This window comes from Pezoporus wallicus, unplaced genomic scaffold (assembly GCF_028554395.1).
Source record: "Pezoporus wallicus isolate ANWC-B61680 ecotype Strahan unplaced genomic scaffold, APGP_CSIRO_Pwel_v1 contig_7011, whole genome shotgun sequence".
Classification (NCBI taxonomy): Eukaryota; Metazoa; Chordata; class Aves; order Psittaciformes; family Psittacidae; genus Pezoporus; species Pezoporus wallicus.
The window spans coordinates 3,411,555-3,428,495 of NW_026638234.1; the positions used below are offsets into that span (position 1 = coordinate 3,411,555).

Below are 16,941 nucleotides of genomic sequence, written 5' to 3' on the forward strand. Positions count from 1 at the left end.
ATTGGTGTGTTGATATTTTGAATATTGCCTGTAGTTTTGGTCCCTGCAATATTCTTGTCACCTATATGCTGTTGAAAAAAAGTGTGATGGAATTAAAATGTTCCAAAAGAAAGATGGCAGGGGTTGTTAGGCAAATGCAGTGGCTTCTGCTTGTAGGGGCAGTAAAACAGACTAGAATTTTTCATCTTGCAATGAAAGTGATTGGGATGGGGTTGTGGTAAAGAGCCATAAAATCATAATATGTATGGAAAAAAACAAATAGGAAGAGGTTTTTCCTTGTTTAGATAGGCTTAAGGAAAAAGGAAACTATAATTCTTCATACACTTCATAACTAAATAATAGAATTTGTTGCCACAAGATGCTGTGGAGTTCGAGAATAAATGGGATTAGCCTACTTCTATCCCATGAGAAATGGAGTAAGTGTATTCATGGAAGATCTGTGTGATTGGGGTAATCAGGTGTAATCTCTGGCTTGCAGCTGTTGGCCAGAAGCTAAGAAGGCATAAAAGGGGAAAGGGACCACTCTGCACTTGCTCTATTTTATATACCTTTTGTCTAAGGTGCTTCAGCTGGTTTAGAGAAAGGATACTCTGCAATGTGAAACTTTGTCTAGCTGATCTTTTAACTGTGGAGTAAGAAAGAGAATTTAGCTATACATGAGACTGAAATGACTTTGCACTTTATTTTGCATTCAAAATTAGCAAATAAAAAAAAAAAAAGGTGCATATTTGTATGATGTCTCTTAATGATCATGTTTATCAAGTAATCAAAGCATGTTGTCTTTTCCTCTCCCTAATAGAATCTTTGATTGGTGAAACTTTTGTTGAAAGGATTATTGATAAACTTCAAGCAGCTCTGTCTAAAGCTAAGGATCTTTCTGAAGCTGGAAATACTGAACCATTGGTATCTTTCATCTGTGACGTAGCCTCAAGCTTTTTCAGTTCAGTTAAAGGGTGTTTACTGATGCCGTCCTCAGAAGACTTGCTGCTTACCATCTTCCAGCTGTGTGCTCAGAGGCAGGATGCTACGCACTTAACAGGTAATTTGGAAAAAAACTTCAACCAAGCTTTTTTGTGGTTGATGATTACTTCTGAACTCTTTCTCATCAAACAGATTATATAACAGAATATTGAGTTCATAGACATGGAGCTTTCAGCTGTAACTCACATGAAAATTTGTGCTTTAATTTACAATGTCAGTAGTTACTACTCAACATTGAGTTTTTATTTTCTTTTTCCCTACAATAGATTTACTTGTATGTAAATTAAAACACACTTGGATGTCTGGAGTAAATTCACTTGTGCATCAACTTCGGAGTATGCAGAAACAGAGTACCTTCTTGCATAAATCTGCACTATGGGTCAAGAATCAAATTCAGTCTTCTTCCTTGGATGTTAAAAGGTAATTGTGATGTACATGTCCATTTCATAATATAGTCACCAAAACAAAGTAAGATCAGTGCTATACTGTTCTTTATTTAATTAGAATTTTACTACTAAGAGATGTTTCAGCCTGTCAGAGGTGAGAACTGCAGGTGGAGCATCATTTAAAAAGCCATTTCTGTAGTATGTATATAGCATTGATACAAAGTATATAGCATTGATACAATGTACATAGCATTGTATCAATGTAAAATAAAGCAGCTTGCTTTCACTGGATAGTGTCAAACTTTCGTTTGCAGTGTTTTCTCCTTATCTCAGCCTTCAGGTTTTGATCTTTGCAGTCAGTGATTTGTTGTCTAAGCTTATGGAAGCTGACCTGCAGTCTGGATATCTTGTGGGAGCTTATGTTGACCATGTCATGCCAAACAAGACTGAGTGGGAGAAATTGCACGAATCTCTGTCTACTGAGGTATGAAAATGATAATAGACTTGCATGCAGTAGTCAATCTTACCTCAAGTCTCTGTTCTTTAGGGTGGTAACCATTCTTTATTTTGACATGGTACTGCAGTTACAAATATGCATATGTCTAAGCAAAGGTTTTTTTCAGCCTCTGTCAATGATAGAGGACAAATTCTGTTTGTTTATGGTCCCATCCAGTATTACTGTGGAAAATAATAATCATTCTTTTCTGCATGGAACACCAGCAACTTGCCTTACAGTCCAGGAAATTTTATCTGACAGAATATGGATCATGAAGGTGCTCTTATCTTTCATTCTTCTATAAGATAAATTTTGTGAAAAGCACTAATATTTGCAGAGAAACATGATGTGCTGACTATAAACAAAATGCTGATATGCATAGTGTGGAAAGTGGGGAAGGACTAAATTTCCTGTCTAAGCAGTTATCTTCATTAACTATAGTATTTCTTGTAAAATTATTACAGTTCAAAGATGCATATTTATTTCTGAGGCAGCAATGCAGTTTCAAGCTACTGTTGTGCATTTAGGTTTTCAAATATGACAGAGTGGGTCACCATCACCATTGTGCTTTCAATGTTCATTTGTGTCTTTCATGGTTATTTTTTTTTAACAATTCTGGATTTTCAAGGTTAAACAGATCAGAGCTCTTCTGTGCATCATTAAAATGTCAATTATTTGTTCATACTCTTCTTACGCATGTATTACAGTGGATGCACAAACCTCTTTTGGAAGGAAGGCTTAGTATGAATTGTGAACCGTTGGGATCATGTGTCCAGCTGTGTGGCACAACTAAACTTCCAGGCCATCTGTGTACTTCAGCCTTATTAAGTAAAATGGTGCTACTTGTATTGGAAAATGATACAGCCCATGAAAATTGTGATGTTGAAAGAAGCAAAATAGATAATATAAGTAAGTGGTAAAACTTAAAGGAATTTGATTTTATAGTAATTGGAAATTAATCTGAATTGATAATTAGAAATGTGTATTTAAAGTTTGGCACATAGATATGAGAAGTCATCCTTTTTTCTCTTGAAAAGTATAAATAATGCACAAATGTAATGTAATCTATTTCTAGGGCCTCTTGTGATTATATACATGCTGTCTCAACAGGACTTTGAATTTGGAGGTTTCAATTTACAATGAACTTCACAGTTGTTCATTCCCAAAATATGTGGTGCATTGGCGTGAGTGGGCAATAGGATCTTTATCTGTGCCATCAGATAGACTCCCTGAGTGTTTAGCCATAACATAAAGATATTTTGAGGCAGCAGTTTTTCTTAATTCTACCAGGTGGAATCTTGTTTCTTTATAGAATGCTCAAATTAGAAGCAGCATTATCAAATTAACATTTTTATCTCTGGAAGTCTCACCATGATGAGAAGCATAATTGTTCAATAAGCTAATAAAGAAAACACATGCTAAGTGTTAGCATAAAATTTATTTGCTTTCTGGACTTGAATCTTGAGTACCTTGTCTGCAAGAAATACATATATGTGTATATATCTATATATGTATATATAAAGAGAATAGAGACAAGCTACAGTTCTTGTCATGCTTGATTTACTTTAAAATGTCCTGAACATACAGAATAAGTTATTGTAGCTTTTTCTTTTGTATTTTATGATGCAATGGCAAATATCCAGTTCATGCTCTGAAGCACCTGAAATTGCATGTAAATATCATCTTTTTTTAATGCATTTAAAATATATTTAAAAAACAAAACCAAAACCTTGACCTGAACATTCTTGCTTACGCACTGAATATCTTCAGCAGTTGTTTGTAAGCAACAGCTTTTGTGGTTTGATTAGTTGCAGAACTGTTGTACTCGTTACAATGGGTTGAAGAATTGGAAAATCCTCCTTATCCACTTCAAGAATATCTCCATATGTTAGAAGAAATACATATCACCTATGAGAAGTTCAGGATGCTTAGTGATACAACTGGCCTTCAGCAAACAATATTTGACAGGTATGTAAGAACAAGAAAACCAACTTCTCTGCATGTTTGCATTTTATAAAGTGTCACCATATTTCCTTATGTGTACTGACTCAAACTTCACATGCTTGTGTTGTGAACTGAACTGTGCATCTGTCAGTATTAACCAGGGTCTTTCTTCTTCTTTGAAGATCAGAGGAACATGGAAGACTCTGGTCCTTAACCATGGCTAAAGTGATTCGTGCAGAAAATGCTGTATCCTGTGAGATGAAACAACTTAAGACAACAGAAGGGTATTTTAGTCCTGACGCTTACAATTTTTTGTTTGTTGCAAATGTTGATAGTGTTAAATGATACTGATTCTGATGAATGACAGTTGAAGACTGAAAATTTGGTAATATGTGTATGGTATGTAAAGGTGAGAGCTCAGTGCCTGGCATTAGGTATGTCGTAGGATCTTTGATCATTGTGAACCAATTGACATTTTGTTTACTAGTTGAATTTTTGGGTTTCATTCTATGATGTTTTGCTTGTATAAATAGGTTTCTGCCATTAACAGAGGGCAGATTACATACACTTCAGTGCATGTCACCTTTTCTACTTGAGGAAGAAAAGAACGAACTTGTTTTCCACTGTGTGGCCAAACTTATGACGTGCACACAGACAGAGCTTTCCAGCACCGATGGTGAGTGTGTTCTTATCTCCAGTCCATGAGAACTTAAGAATGTATTTGTAATACTGTTTGCATTTAGAGAAAATCTGTTAATATTGTTTTTCTTAGAAAGATCTTCTCAGTTTGCATGTTTATATACTGTTCAGCATAGTAGTTTTCTGCTTTATTAAGGAAGTACAAGCAATACTGCCTGGTACAAAATTAGAACTAAAGTATTTAGGCTGATATTGTTAGAAGAATTTTGATACTGCTGTATTGTAATTGTCTGATTTAAACACATCTATAAATACTGGAGTTTTCAATCATTTAGGCTTTACACAACATGCAAAAATATTACTGTTGTCAACTGGAAGTGTCATGATTGTATTTACATGCTTTAGCAAGAGCTCTTTCACAGCTTATATATGATTTTTTTTGAGTACTTCTTTCAGTGCATACACTTTCAGCAGCTTTTGAAAAGTTACTTGGAGGTGATTGAGATTTCATACTCTAAGCAATATTATAACACACTTTTAGTAGCACAAATATATTTAAATCATAACAAATTTGTGGTTGGTTTGAAGTTCTTGGTAGGATTTTTTTTCCTGAAATTTGGGTTAGATATAGTGGTTTTGATTTAATGATGCCATCTCTAGATTAAGTGTTCAAAGAAGAAAGTGTAGGCATTGTCCAAATTGTCTTACAGTATTGATGTTCAAATAAAAATAGTCAGTTGACATACATTGTAACACTTGTTTTCTCTTGATAATAAAGGTCTATTGAGTATGGTATTTTCATTCTGTTACAGGAGCATTTGGGTGTCTTTCCATTCTGAACTCCTGCTTGAATGATACTAGTATTGATTGTGATCATCTGTTACCTGGAATACTAAAAATCATAATATCTTGGAAAAACAACAGTGAAGACAGTTTTCTCTTTAGCTGGTAGGTGCAACTTTGAGATAATTTGACTTTTAATTTCTAAAATGAGATGTTGTGGTTTAACCCCAGCTGGCAACTAAGCCCCACATAGCCACTTGCTCATTCCCCCCTGATGGGATAGGGGAGAAAATCAGAAGGGTAAAAGTGAAAAAACTTGTGGGTTGAAATAAGGACAGTTTAATAGGTAAAGCAAAAGCTGCATGCACGAGCAGGGCAAATCAAGGAATTTGTTGACCACTTCCCATTGGCAGGCAGGCGCTCAGTCATGTATGGGAAAGCAGGGCTCCACCACATGTTAACAGTAACTTGGGAAGACACCAACACTCAGAACTCCCTCCCCCCCTTCCTTCTTCCCCAGCTTTATATGCAGAGCATATGTCATACAGTATGGAATGTCCTTTTGGTCAGTTGGAGTCAGCTGTCCTGGCTGTGTACCCTTCCAACTCCTTGTGCATCCACAGCCTACTCCCTGGTGAGAAGCATAAAAGACCATAGCTCTGTGTGAGCACTGCATTATCAACAGTCTTTTCAGCACAAATCCAAGACACAGCCCCATACTAGATACTATGAAAAACATTAATTCTGTCCTAGCCAAAAAAGCATGAGAGTTTAAAAGTACAGAGTGGTTATTAACTCAACAAAATCAATTTGAAAGTTACAACTGCCATCCGCTACTCTAACGTTACATTTTTAAGCCATTCTAGAACTGCATCCCTTAGTTCGATATACCTGTGTTCATGTATAACTCATGCTGAAGAAAATTACCTGGGTGGTTGAAGGTTGGGAAACTAGGAGCTTTCTTTAATGTACCTGGGTATCAAAGGTTTTCAAAAGCATTCAGTTTTTGTAGGTGTTGCTACAAATTCTGATTGCCTATTTAGGTACCAGAAAGAAAACTTGGATAGTAAACTTAGGTGGCTGTTGTTTAAAATTCTGTAACTGCAAATGTAGCTTGGAAATCTTCCAGCAAGGAGTGAAAATATACTGAGGTTCATTTGTCTTGAGTGTAGTGAGAGAAACCCAGGCCACAGAGTCTCGAAATAATATATGCTATTTGGGCACTTGCGTGCTTCTATCTTATTCTTAAAATTCTTAAAATCAGTAACTTAAATGATTATTGCATTGATGTAATTGCTAAATTTCATAGTTCCATGTAAGTGTATTACTTGAGCAAATATGTAAATTGTACAATTTTAGAAATCTTTATAACATGCAGATGAGCAAGTAGCTCCTACAGTCTCTTTTGTACCTGTTGACTGGCTTATTTAAACTTGACAGCTAATATAGTATTCTAACTTTGAAAGACGGAGTATCAAAAGCACGTAGGGCAGAATCTACTGCAACACTTAATTTGTCCTAAGAGGAGTGAAGACAAGAATATAGATGCTCATGTTTACAACATGAAGATCTGTAAGCTTTAGTTGTATTTTTATTACAGTAATCTGAAAGAGACAAGTGCTCAATTGCTTGGTTTCAACATAGAGGTGATCCGTTACCTTCCCTTATTGCTGAAGTATTCCATAGCTCCTTTGGACAACAGTGAATGGGACTTCATCATGTGCTCCATGCTGGCTTGGTTAGAGGTAATACGAAAGAGATTATTACTAACCGTTGCACTGCAGCTTTTAATAGTATCCTGATGACCTCCAAACCTGATGGATTGATGCAGGGGAGGGGGAAGGGGGAACAACTGAAAAAATAGGCTACAAAATAACTCAATTTTTGTAATCTTATTGGGCTGTCTGATTGAAATTTCAACCTAAATCTTTTAAAAGTTTATGTTGAAAGTTCGCCTTTCTATTTACAAAGTGGAAAGTTGGGTATGATACAATAAAATGCTATAGAAGCAATGCCACATAGCAATTTGAATAAAGATGCATGAGGATTACCAAGAGGAATGGAAGTCAGAGTGTTCGTAATGTTTCAGTCTTAACTTTTAGAACGTGGTGGGGCTTAACAGTTTTAGTTTCATCTGATGTGTGTTAACTTTATAGTATCTCAGAGTAATGATTAATATTAATAGCTGGTTACCCAGCATTTTGAGGGTAACTTATTTTACATATCACCTCTATTAAGATACGGAACTAAGAAAATACCTACTGCTCGAGTGCTAATGTTGCATCTTCACTTTTGATGTACTTACTTTTTTAGATTATTCCCTGCATGTGGCAGGGACATAGTCGTCTCATCTTAGCAAATATTTGTCTCATTGTTAAAAAGAATTGTACAAAATCCTTTTTTACTTAGCATTGACAAAAGTCATCTATTGCTTAAAGGCACAAGCCATACTAAATCCCTGGTTTCTTTTTGTTTATGGAGATGAAATTACCTTACTCTTGAAGCAATACGATGGCACTGGTGGTTGGAAAATAATTTTGAAATATGTCTGCTGTAGGTCTCTATGTTGAAAAATAATATCCCTTTAAGATCACATTCTAATATGACATATAAAAATTATCTGAATGTAAAGCAGTATCTGCATTGCAATATCAAACTGATCACCTGAAGCATCAAAATGTATTCCAACAGTGTTAGAAAACAGAGTGAACAGCTGACTACTTTATTTGTTAAATAAGGATGCAGAATCCCTCACCCTGTCACTACTAAGGGCAAGCTGGAAACTTCCATGTGGCCTTTCTTGGTCTTGGGATTAATCTCCTTACCTATGCTGTATATGCAGAAAATCACAACAAACAAAACAACAACAAAAAAACAAACCCAAATAAACCCAAATAAACAAAAACCCAACAAACTTGAATGAAAAAATTGTTGCATAGACAAGTGCTTGGGAATAGTTTTAATATTTAATGTTATTCCTTGGGGGAAAATAGTAAGAATATGAATTAGAAGAATAAACTCTCCTGGGGGAGAGGTAATGTTCTCCTGATAGCCACTTCAATAATTTCCAGTTTACAATAGTGTATTGTCAGTTTCCTTCTGCGAGTTGGAAATACAAGTATGATATCCATATGGCTTTTGTGTTTGGGAGAGGAAAGTGAGAGCACTTTACATACCAGTTTTAGCTCACTTGGCTGCACAAGTGCCACAGAAAAGCTCAGCTGCATACATTTCTGTTTGAATCCACTTGGTGGCAATTTCTGTCATTGAAAAGAAGGTCACATAAAGGAAGCAATCCAGGATTCTAAATGTTGATGAGACTTGGACATTCATTTCAGTAAGTCTTGCTATGATACAGATTACATTTTTAAACTTTCCCGCAGTCATATTAAAATGGTCTTTGCAATTGAATTTTCTTGGAAATTACACTTTCTGGTGTACACAGGAAATGTGAAACATTTTAAAGCAAATTTATGGTTAAGACATTGTCCTCTTATTTTTTCCTTCTAGACAACAAGTGAAAACCGTTCACTTTATCATGTCCCGCTTGTGCAGATTTTTGCTTGTGTCAGTTGTGACTTGGCATCTGCCCTTAGCACTTACTTTGAAGCTGCAACTCTCAAAACTACTGAAAACCTTCCTGTGAACTTGATCAGCGAATGGAAAGAATTCTTTTCTGAGGGAATTCACAATTTGCTATTACCTTTGTTGGTGAAAGTCACAGGCAAGTATATGGCAAGGAGGGTCATAGTGGTACCCATCAGGCTATTCTGAAATATAACCCAATGGGCCATATTTTTTAATTTATAGTAATAATATGTCAACACAGTTTATAAAAACTTGCTTTTTTTAACACTTACATGCTAATTAGTAAAGTAACTGCACTTAACATTGTTATTCTTAAGTTTAGGTGGATTCTGATAAGTTCAGTGTGAGTTCATAGTAATGCTTGTTTATGATATCATCCATACACTGTATCACAGCTCATTTTTCTCTATTTTAAATAGGAGAAACCAAAAATGCATCTGAAGGCTCTTTTCAAAACTCTGTGTTAACGTCTTTGGGTGAAGCTCTAACTCACATCTCGAAGGACCAGTTGTTAAACCATAAATTGCCACCAAAGTTTGTTGCAGGCCAAAAAACAAATCTTCCAGATAAGCTCCAGACTCTACTAAATACATTATCTCCACTGTTGCTTTTCCGGGCTAGACCTGTACAAACTTCTGTCTACCACATGTTGTATAAGTAAGAATCAAAAATTTCTCACTTCTGTCACCTTCCATCCCATGTTTTTTTTTTTCTAATTAAAAAAAAACAAAACCACAACAAAACCAAGAAAAACCCAACAAAACCCAAACCAAACAAAAACAAAAAACCAAAACAAACCCAGAACCATGCTGTAGAACATGCACTTACAGATGTATGTTTAGCAAACTCATATTCCATTATGGGAGAAAAAACTGGGCAGCTTGTGTTCTGTATTGGAGGATGTTATATAAAACTATGAATGCTAAATTTAATTGTAAAAATCGACTAAATATATACTGAGAAATTTTACTGCAGTAACGAACATACAGTCATGCAGTTTTATTTTCTGTACCATTCTTACATAGATAACAGTATTGTAACTATAAAGCTATTTATTTTTAGCCCCTATTCTAATACTTGTAGCATCCTAAAATAAAAAACTGAATTAGTCCAGGTTTGATCTGGGTCTGACTATTGTTAAATAGTATGGCCTTTTCACTAATTCAGAATAGAAAGTAAGAAAGTGAAATGTGTAGTCTTGTGAACCTTCTGGATCTCTCTAATGCCAAAAGAGAGAATACAGAATTTGAAAAATACTGTGCACATTTGACTGCTCAAAATGCAGGTTGTGAAGCAGCTGGTTTAAGCATAAGAAGCTCCCGTTATCTTTCACTTACATTGAGGCATAAAGTTGCAATAGCTTTATTCCAATAGAAAAGTTAATTGAGAGTAGTGTGACTCAGGAAATATAAGAAGTCTGGAAAAGAACTGAGCAAGGCTACGTGCTTGTTGGCTGTCATTCAGGAACCATCTTTGCAATGGTGACATGACTCTTAAAGATTCTATGTTGTTAATAACAAATAATTGCCGTTATTTTATTGCTTATCATTAGCTTGACACTGATAAGCAAAGAACTGTGCATCATAGTAAAAATTAAATCTGATTTCCTTTCCATATTTCTGTAGATTAATGCCTGAATTGCCAAAATTTGATGACGAAGATCTGAAATCTTATGGTGACGAAGAGGAAGAATCAGCATTGTGAGTATTTTTATCTCATAGTTTTTTTGTGGCTCTTCTGTATTTTTAAAATGTGCTATAGCAGTTGAGATTAGCATCATAGTGGTCACCTCTCAGGAGATGTTAAGAAAAAAAGATATGACTATGACAGTAGGGTAATATTAAAATTAAAAATATTCACTATAATTGGTTAAATCTGCCTTTGTGCTAAAACTGCAAGCAGTATTTGCAATTGTTTTCTAGGTACAGTTACTAGAGTAAGCACAACGTACATGCTTTGCATTGTGAAATCTTCACAGATTTTTACTGGACTGCTCTATTCAGACTGCGTCCAGCTGCACAGGTAGCTTCAGTTACTTGAACCTCCAAAACTCACCTGGGTGTTGTATACAGCTTGAATATGATAAGTCAACAGTTTCAAGAGGAAGCATGGTAACTGTTTAAAAAAAAAACAACAATAAAATCTTTTTTCTTCACATCACCCTAGGGATCAATGCCTACCTTTACTATAGAGCCGCAAAGGGCTTTTTAATCCAAACCCAACACATGCAGTGATTAGGAGAACCATTGTTCAGTTGCTCTTTTGTTGGTGTGACCTGCAGACAAAGTAAGCAAGCAAACCAGCTGTGCGTGGTGTAGGCTGAATCAGCTTAGACAGTGACCACTTCCAGGTTAAGCGGTCAGCATTCAGTTTGTTTGTCTTGCAAAAAAAAACAACTGTCTTTTCAGGAAAAAGAAAATAAAAATGAAAAAATCTTACATTCACACATTTGTGCTAGATTTTAAAAGTATTTTTTCCTGTAATAAAAGGTCCCTTTTATGTTCTACATACATAGTTTTACTGACATGACTTTTCTAGGAAATCTGTGAATATAAATTCAGTTAATGCTCTGCTCAAGATCTGAATTTACTAAACCAGATAACACTTTTCCATAGATCACCTCCAGCAGCTCTTATGTCTGTCCTGGCCACTCAAGAGGTCTTGCTGGAAAACATCCTGGAATGCATTCCGGTTGGAGAATTTGCAGTTATTCAGCCCCTGAGTGATGAGTTCTGCCTTGTTCTGGGATACCTTCTCACTTGGAAGTTAACATTAGCTTTCTTCAAAGCAGCTTCTTCTCAGGTATATGTTGCGTCCTTTCCTCTTAACTGAATTTCTTAATATACTTACTTGGTTTAAATCTTGACGTTTCATCCAACCTTTTATTCTTTTAATTATGCACCTATTGGTTTTGTGGAATTAGTGGAATTCTGAAAGCATCAATAGACTTTGATTTCTGCACTGCAGGAGTTAAGGCTGGTAGTATTAGAGTAATAAAGAATTAAGGTGAATTAATAGATGATTCTTGCATTTTCAAACAAGCTTGCTACTTTTACAATTTTCTAATCATTCAAAGTGATGCAGAGAACTAAGTCACTCTTCTAAACACCTGTTCTGAATCATAATCTTGCTTTTCTTTCCTATAGAAACAAATTTGTATTATTTACAGAGGAAGCTATATTTGTTAAGTCTCGTGTACATGTTATGGTTTTTGGTTTGACTTTTTTGTTTTACACTATCAGCTGCGAGTTCTCTACTCACAATACCTTAGAAGAACTAAAAGCTTGAATAAACTGCTGTATCACTTGTTCAGGCTTATGCCTGAAAGCCCCATCTTTTCTGGGCCAACTTCAGAAGTTCCAAATAAGGACACAAAAACCTTTTTTACTGAAGAGCTTCATTTAGATATCAAAGGTTAGTAAAAATTGTAATTATGCATATTTTAATACATACTTTTTGAAATGTTTGCGACATTAGATTATGTGTTTTCATCACGCTGTTCAGAAGACCCAGTTAATCAACTGTGATGTGAGAAGGTATGCTGGTTGTTTGGGGTTTGTTTTTGTTTTTGGTTTTTTTTTTTTTCGAGAAACATGAAAAAGACAATTAGTCTTTAAAGTTACTTCACTGAAATTGTTATGTACTGTATAGATGAGAGCAAAGACACTGAGTTTCCATTTCTTGTTACTTTGCTTGAACACCACTGTATGTTGCAGAGCAATTTACCTGGATGACAGTAGAAAGAATTACTAATGTGACATTCCAAGAGAATGATTTCCCTTATCTCTTTATAAACTTCTATAGGAACACTGCAAATCTCAAAAGTGTTCCAGATTTCTTACTGTTTGCTCCGAAGTGTGCATTTTGTAGTTTCTAGAATGCAAAAGTATTTTTGACTTCTGATAGTCCACCTAGAATTAATCTCTAAATTAGAAGATGAATTTCCATTTGTGAGCTATTAGCCTAAGAAACAGAGACCAGACTGATGGAGAAAGACACAGTCAAACAAGCACTAAAGGTAGCAAGTATCTAAGGACCATGTACATGACATTCTGGTTCCCACAGTTATGTTGGTGTCAATATTTTTGTACATGGTGTGGAGGAATTGACGTTTGTGATTAATGCATTTCAACATCTTTTCTTTCCCTCCCAGGGACAGGTGTCCTGTCATCCCAGATTCCGCACTTGGCCTGCTCTGTGTACCATATAACACTGAAAGACCTTCCGGCCATGGTCAGGCTTTGGTGGAATAGCTGTGAGAAACGCGTCTTCAATGTTGTAGATAAGTTTACAAGCAAATATGTCAGCAGCGTGCTTTCTGCACAGGAAATAGCTTCTGTTCAGACTAGCACACAGTTATTTAATGGCATGACGGTTAGTAAGACTTTTTGTCCTTTTTCTTCTAATTTACTTCAGTTTTTCAGAAACATTAAGAAATTATAAGGCTGTATTACAGTGTGCTGTATGATTGAATTTTTGTTCTAAATGATGAAAACAACATTTAGCTTGGTATCTGTATATTAAGTTGATGTTTGTTAATATTCTGTATGGAAAAAAATACAAAAGAATGGGTTTTATGAGGTTGGAGGAGGTAAGTGGAAGATATGGCTATCAATACACTTTCTTCAGTTTATTATAAAAGTAATGAATCAGTAGATTGAAAAATGCCTGGTAACTTTTTCTTTGGTTTACCAACATATGAATGGATTTTTATTTTCTGTGAGAAGAGTGTTTTCCTGGTCTAAGAAAATTATTTAATGTGTGTAGTAAAGTATTTATGTTTTCTATATATATGTGTGTGTGTGTGTGTGTGTGTGTGTGTATATATATATATATATAAAGAAAAAATGAGTGTATCTTTGTATCTCTATATTGTTTTTCTATTTTATTAATAGGTAAAGGCTCGGTCTGCAGCGCGGGAAGTCATTGCTACCTATTCAGTTGATGATATATTTATTGAACTAATAATACAGCTTCCATCAAATTACCCACTGGGATCCATAACAGTTGAGAGTGGAAAGAGGGTTGGTGTGGCTGTACAGCAATGGCGCAATTGGATGCTACAGTTAAGCACCTACCTTACACATCAGGTAAGTGTAGAGGAAGCCCCTAGTTTTGAAAACTGAAATCAGTCATGAAAATAGAAAAACATTCCTAGTGATGCAGTATTATTTAGATCTGTATAACGGATCTCATCAGTAGATCTCAAAAGACTTCATGGGTTTGGTCACTTCTGTCTGCATCTCTCCAGATCCTGGAAGAGAGAAGTAAAATTATCGGCCTAGTAAGTTTTGTTAAATCCATAGCCAAAGTTGGAAATTTAGATCCTTTAAGACATGGGCCAGTGTCTGCTATATGTTGCAATTCCATTTCAGCTATCATTTGAAGGAAGGAAAAAAAAAACCAACCCAAAACCCAGTACATGAAATTCTGTAAAAGATTGGTGGTTGCTGAAGTTGCATCATCTGTGGTTAGAACAAAACAGTGATTGAAAATTTTAAAATCCCCTTTTAAGTGCTTCTAAGTACATTCCTTTCATTGCTTTTCTATAGACTAGACTTTCATCTGTATTTCATGCATTTGCTCTATAAATTATTCACCACACATATTGCATATAATTTCAGATAAAGCCTTCAGGCTTTGTTTCCTTCATCTGCTTATGAATAACAGTAAGAATACTGTGAAGAAATTCTGCAGTATTACTAGCTCTTTTTCCTCTGTTAGAATGGCAGTATTATGGAAGGATTGTCTTTGTGGAAAAATAACGTGGACAAACGTTTTGAGGGTGTTGAAGATTGCATGATCTGCTTTTCAGTCATTCATGGTTCCAACTATTCACTTCCCAAAAAAGCTTGCAGAACATGCAAGAAAAAGTTTCATTCAGCTTGCTTGGTAAGTACCTAGGCTAAATCTTTCAAATACGCAAAATATCCATTTGTAGTTTGAACCAGGAAATTCTGTTGTAATACTGTCAGTTCTCTGTTGTGTTATTGGAGTATCAGGGATTAACTAAACTCATGAGTTATTTGTATGGCTTTTGTAATAAGATGTAAGAGCATGTAATGAGAGAGGGGTTGCTACACTTCACAGACGATAATGATCCATTTCACATTCACTAAGACATAAGCCTTACATCTACGTAGGGTGTAGCAACAGCATCTCGCTGTTATCCACACCAATATGGGAATGGAAAAGGTTAAATTTAATTTGTGCAGCATGCTCTTTAGTAAACAATACTGATGTGGACAATTAACATTTAACTATACCCAAGTCATTGTAGGCAGTAGTTGTACAGAGCGTACTGGATCAGGTTAGCACCTGTATGGACATGAAATGGAGAGATCATTGCTGCTTTAAAAATGCTAGCTTTTTATTCTAAAATGAGACTGGATGAGAATTCCTTTGTGTCAGGCTTTTTAGAATTAGACCTTAGTATTATATGTGTGTGATGTGTATATACAAATACATGTGTATCTGTATGTGCACATGCATACATACAGAAGTGGAAAGGTCTTTTTACAGTTTGTTGTTGTTTATTTGGTCTTTTTAAAGTACAGTTAATGCTTTGACAATTATAAAAATTGGCAAATAATGGTGGTTATTGGTGCTAAACTGTCATTCCTGAGAGCTTGCATGTGTGTCTTAAACTACTATATTTATCTTTCAGTACAAATGGTTCACATCGAGCAACAAATCCACCTGTCCACTCTGTCGAGAGACATTTTTCTGAATTAAAACATTCTCCTTTCTGTGAGCTAAGTAATAAATGAAGAGATGGCAAAAAACTGTTGTAAGAAGCTAACTACTTGGAAATAATGTCAGTTACTTTAAATTTTTGACTAGTGGGATATATGACACGTATTTACCTCTGGACTGTTTTTTGTAAGTTTGAAGATTCTTCTTTGATATAAAGAAATATATTAAGAATAATTTATTTTAATGTGTATATTTTTAAGATGAGATATATTAAAAATTTGGAAATAATGCAGTTATGTTTCAAAAGTTGTGTTTAAGCCACAACATAGTTGATTAAAAACTCTTATTTTAGATGTATTCTAACACGGTGTCAGGCACTTAACCCAGCTCATGCCTTTTAATATAGCAGGTGAATTTAACATAGGTGGTATAAACCCTTGATTTTTGGTTATAGTGTGTTCATAATAATTCCTTTTACGGGGAAAAAAGAATGTTGTTGCTGTTAGACATGAAGGCATGGATCTAGGGTGACAGTCTTCAGTTAAAGCATAAAATTTAAACATAGGATGCTTTAAATTAACATGCTTGTATGCTGAGCTTTCACCTTTAACAGCCTCGTTTTCCAAAAATCCCTTAACCATCCAGCACCCTAAAACCACAAAAACTCAGAAGCCCAAGTAAGTAGAATACAATCATTCCTGCATGACAATGAAAAATGCTACTCATTTATTGCCAACTGGCTTTTAAAGAGAAGGCATATGCACCTATCAGTTCTTACTGTTTTAGTTGATGTCTTCGTTAGCTGGCAAAGCAGCTATCACTGAATGGACACTGTACTTCCACTGTCCCAGAATTACAAGGACTCCAAGTGAATATGACAGATGTATCAAAACTTAATATTGTTGCCAACTATACATTTTCCATGCTGTTTATTTTTTTAAACAGCAGTAGTATACTAATATATTCAAAGTTGAATGGTATTTGGGGTGGATATCTTTTGAAAAGTGAATAAAAGGGAGGGAATAAATAAATTTTAATTGACCTGTGTAGTGTCTGGATTGTTTTCTATTAGTTTGTGTGATAAAGTTTCAGAAATTAATAATATAAATTTTAAGATAACAAGTTGGTCCCTTCTGACGTTGAAGCTCTAGAAATGAGTTTTAGCTGTTAATAAGTCTGTATTTTTAACAGGTAGTGCTGACCTTCCAGAGGAGAAATTTCTTCACAGTTTTTGAGAAAGACAGAATGGAAAGGCTTTAAAGCTGGTACTGAAAAGCTCTAACTGGAAACACAGATTAAGGAGCAAGCTGTAGTTTTTCATTTTTACTGATACTAAAACTCCAGAGTTGCAGCAGACAGCAGTAGAGAGGGGCCAGGAAAATTGAACTTATGATTTGTTGAACTGGATGCTTGTATTTCTTTGTCCAA

The 16,941-nt window shown here is 35.2% G+C and overlaps 1 protein-coding gene across 1 annotated transcript in view; it reads left to right on the forward strand.

Moving 5' to 3' along the window:
- Positions 1-16,551, forward strand: part of LTN1 (listerin E3 ubiquitin protein ligase 1) — a 31,455-nt gene extending 14,904 nt beyond the window's left edge. The window contains exons 13-30 of the mRNA XM_057410202.1: positions 800-1,039; positions 1,248-1,401; positions 1,701-1,851; positions 2,571-2,772; positions 3,672-3,831; positions 3,990-4,091; positions 4,341-4,483; positions 5,259-5,394; positions 6,830-6,974; positions 8,740-8,953; positions 9,237-9,474; positions 10,443-10,517; positions 11,433-11,619; positions 12,060-12,231; positions 12,971-13,191; positions 13,713-13,907; positions 14,542-14,709; positions 15,485-16,551. Coding sequence (XP_057266185.1) covers positions 800-1,039; positions 1,248-1,401; positions 1,701-1,851; positions 2,571-2,772; positions 3,672-3,831; positions 3,990-4,091; positions 4,341-4,483; positions 5,259-5,394; positions 6,830-6,974; positions 8,740-8,953; positions 9,237-9,474; positions 10,443-10,517; positions 11,433-11,619; positions 12,060-12,231; positions 12,971-13,191; positions 13,713-13,907; positions 14,542-14,709; positions 15,485-15,547 — 2,966 coding nt within the window. The 3' untranslated portion in view covers positions 15,548-16,551. The remainder of the gene's footprint in view (positions 1-799; positions 1,040-1,247; positions 1,402-1,700; positions 1,852-2,570; positions 2,773-3,671; positions 3,832-3,989; positions 4,092-4,340; positions 4,484-5,258; positions 5,395-6,829; positions 6,975-8,739; positions 8,954-9,236; positions 9,475-10,442; positions 10,518-11,432; positions 11,620-12,059; positions 12,232-12,970; positions 13,192-13,712; positions 13,908-14,541; positions 14,710-15,484) is intronic.
- The last annotated feature ends 390 nt before the right edge of the window (positions 16,552-16,941 follow it).